This window comes from Aptenodytes forsteri, unplaced genomic scaffold (assembly GCF_000699145.1).
Source record: "Aptenodytes forsteri isolate BGI_AS27 unplaced genomic scaffold, ASM69914v1 Scaffold189, whole genome shotgun sequence".
NCBI lineage: Eukaryota > Metazoa > Chordata > Aves > Sphenisciformes > Spheniscidae > Aptenodytes > Aptenodytes forsteri.
In genome coordinates, this window is record NW_008794490.1 from 1,645,110 (window position 1) to 1,646,978 (window position 1,869).

At 33.8% G+C, this 1,869-nt stretch overlaps 1 protein-coding gene across 1 annotated transcript in view; it reads right to left on the minus strand.

The window, feature by feature from the left end:
- The window catches only part of BRD1 (bromodomain containing 1), a 63,132-nt gene that overhangs the window by 40,753 nt on the left and 20,510 nt on the right, over nucleotides 1–1,869 (minus strand). The window contains exon 3 of the mRNA XM_009290908.1: nucleotides 318–449. Within this exon, the coding sequence (XP_009289183.1) occupies nucleotides 318–449 (132 nt within the window). The remainder of the gene's footprint in view (nucleotides 1–317; nucleotides 450–1,869) is intronic.

Here is a 1,869-nt window from a genome sequence, read left to right on the forward strand (position 1 = left end):
ATGCCCCATCCCTGGAAACATTCAAGGTCAGGTTGGATGGGGCTCTGAGCAACCTGATCTAGTTGACGATGTCCCTGCTCATTGCAGGGGGGTTGGACTAGATGACCTTTAGAGGTCCCTTCCAACCCAAACCATTCTATGATTCTATGTTAATTTTAGATATTTTAAACAGTTTGCGTGAGTGCGTGCATGCACCTATGTTTCTTGATCCTACATGATCAAAGACTGCAGTCTTTCTATCGCAAAAACTGCATGAGAATACGTAAACTATCTTTCCTTCAGAAAAGTTTCACCAAATTAAAAGGTACTCCATTTACCTGTTCTCTTTTTAATTTTTCACGCTTACGTATAAGTTCAATCAACAAACGCGCTCTTTCAAGATCGTGGCGCAGCCTTTGCCAGTACTTCAATTTCTCTTTTAAGGCTTGCATTTCTTCATCATCTTCCCTCTAAGAAAAGAATCAAAAGGTTTTCATGAAATGAAAAACGCTAACTTCTTTTTATAAGTTAGTTTTATGCAATTACAGTACGTATTCACAGGAAAGGAGAAACTACTGTCATAGTTACGGCACTTGGTCATAAGCTTCACACTGCAAGAAAAGAAAGTCTCTGGTCAGTTTATCTTCTAGAGTTTCTCAACCGTCTAGCTGAAAACAAAATCTATAAACTGGAAAGCAATCCTATGGTGAAGGCTATTTACATCAGAAAAAGCAATACAGCAAACAAAAACGTAGCAGTACAACAAGCTGCAAAATAAGATTCGGTATTTTCACATCAAAATCCAAACCAGGGGAACATCATCAGCATCTTCAGAAACTCAAGCCTGGTAGAAACAAATTATTGTTCTGCAGTCCACCTTCCCTGCACCCAGGAGAATTAGGACGCACTTGTAACAGAACAAAATCATTATGACTTCTGAGGACAGAAAATGAAAAGCAGTTTATTAAATAATATAACAACTTCAAATGGTACTGCAAATGCGTAATGCAGTAATACAACCTTTCAGTGAATGGATGAAAAAATTTAATTCACACATTTTTATGAAGAAGTAATGTTTAAACACTTGCAGTATTTAGTTTGATTTGTACATACAGAAAACAGACCCTTTCTTGTTTGTTTTTACTATTCTTTGTAAGAAAAAGAAGGATATTGGAATACTACCTATAGTATTCAAATGGTACTGGTAATTCACCAGAAATAAGGCCATAAAAAAAGTAGAAGTCCTGATATTAGTACCAAGTACACAAAAGAAACATTTGCTTTGGAAAAGTATTACATTTAAAATGAACGTTTTATAAAAGAATCTCAGAAGGAGATCCACAGCTTTGTATGCTTGCCTGTAACTAGCATAATCCAATATAAACTTGGTAAGTAATCATCATGGTGGTTTTTTTTAAAACTAAAACAAACAAACAATAAATTCCATAAATTATAAAAAATAGAAGACAGAGGAATAAAGAAAACTGGCTAATCAGATTAACAATAATCAACATTACAAATTGTTACACTCAAAGCAAAAGCTTCCTTAACAGAAAAATAATTTAGAAGTATCATAGGTCCTCTAAAGGAAGCTTGTGCAGTTTTTCAGACAGAAGGTTCTAAAAATAGAACTGCAAAAACTGGCAGTTTAAAAATAATCTAATAGATTTGCAAGTGCTATGATTCTATGATCTGCATCATATTTTATTGCTTTATACACTTTGTAAAAATAAAGGCATGTACCTGTGGAAGCTATAAGGTTAGTTTTATTCAAATCTCTGACTTCACTGAAGTTGAAAATCCTTAATCCTCAACTATCTCTGTATTACAATATAGCAATCTGGAAACAGTTTGTTCCTCTTTTAAAAAAAAAAAAAAAAAAAAAACCAA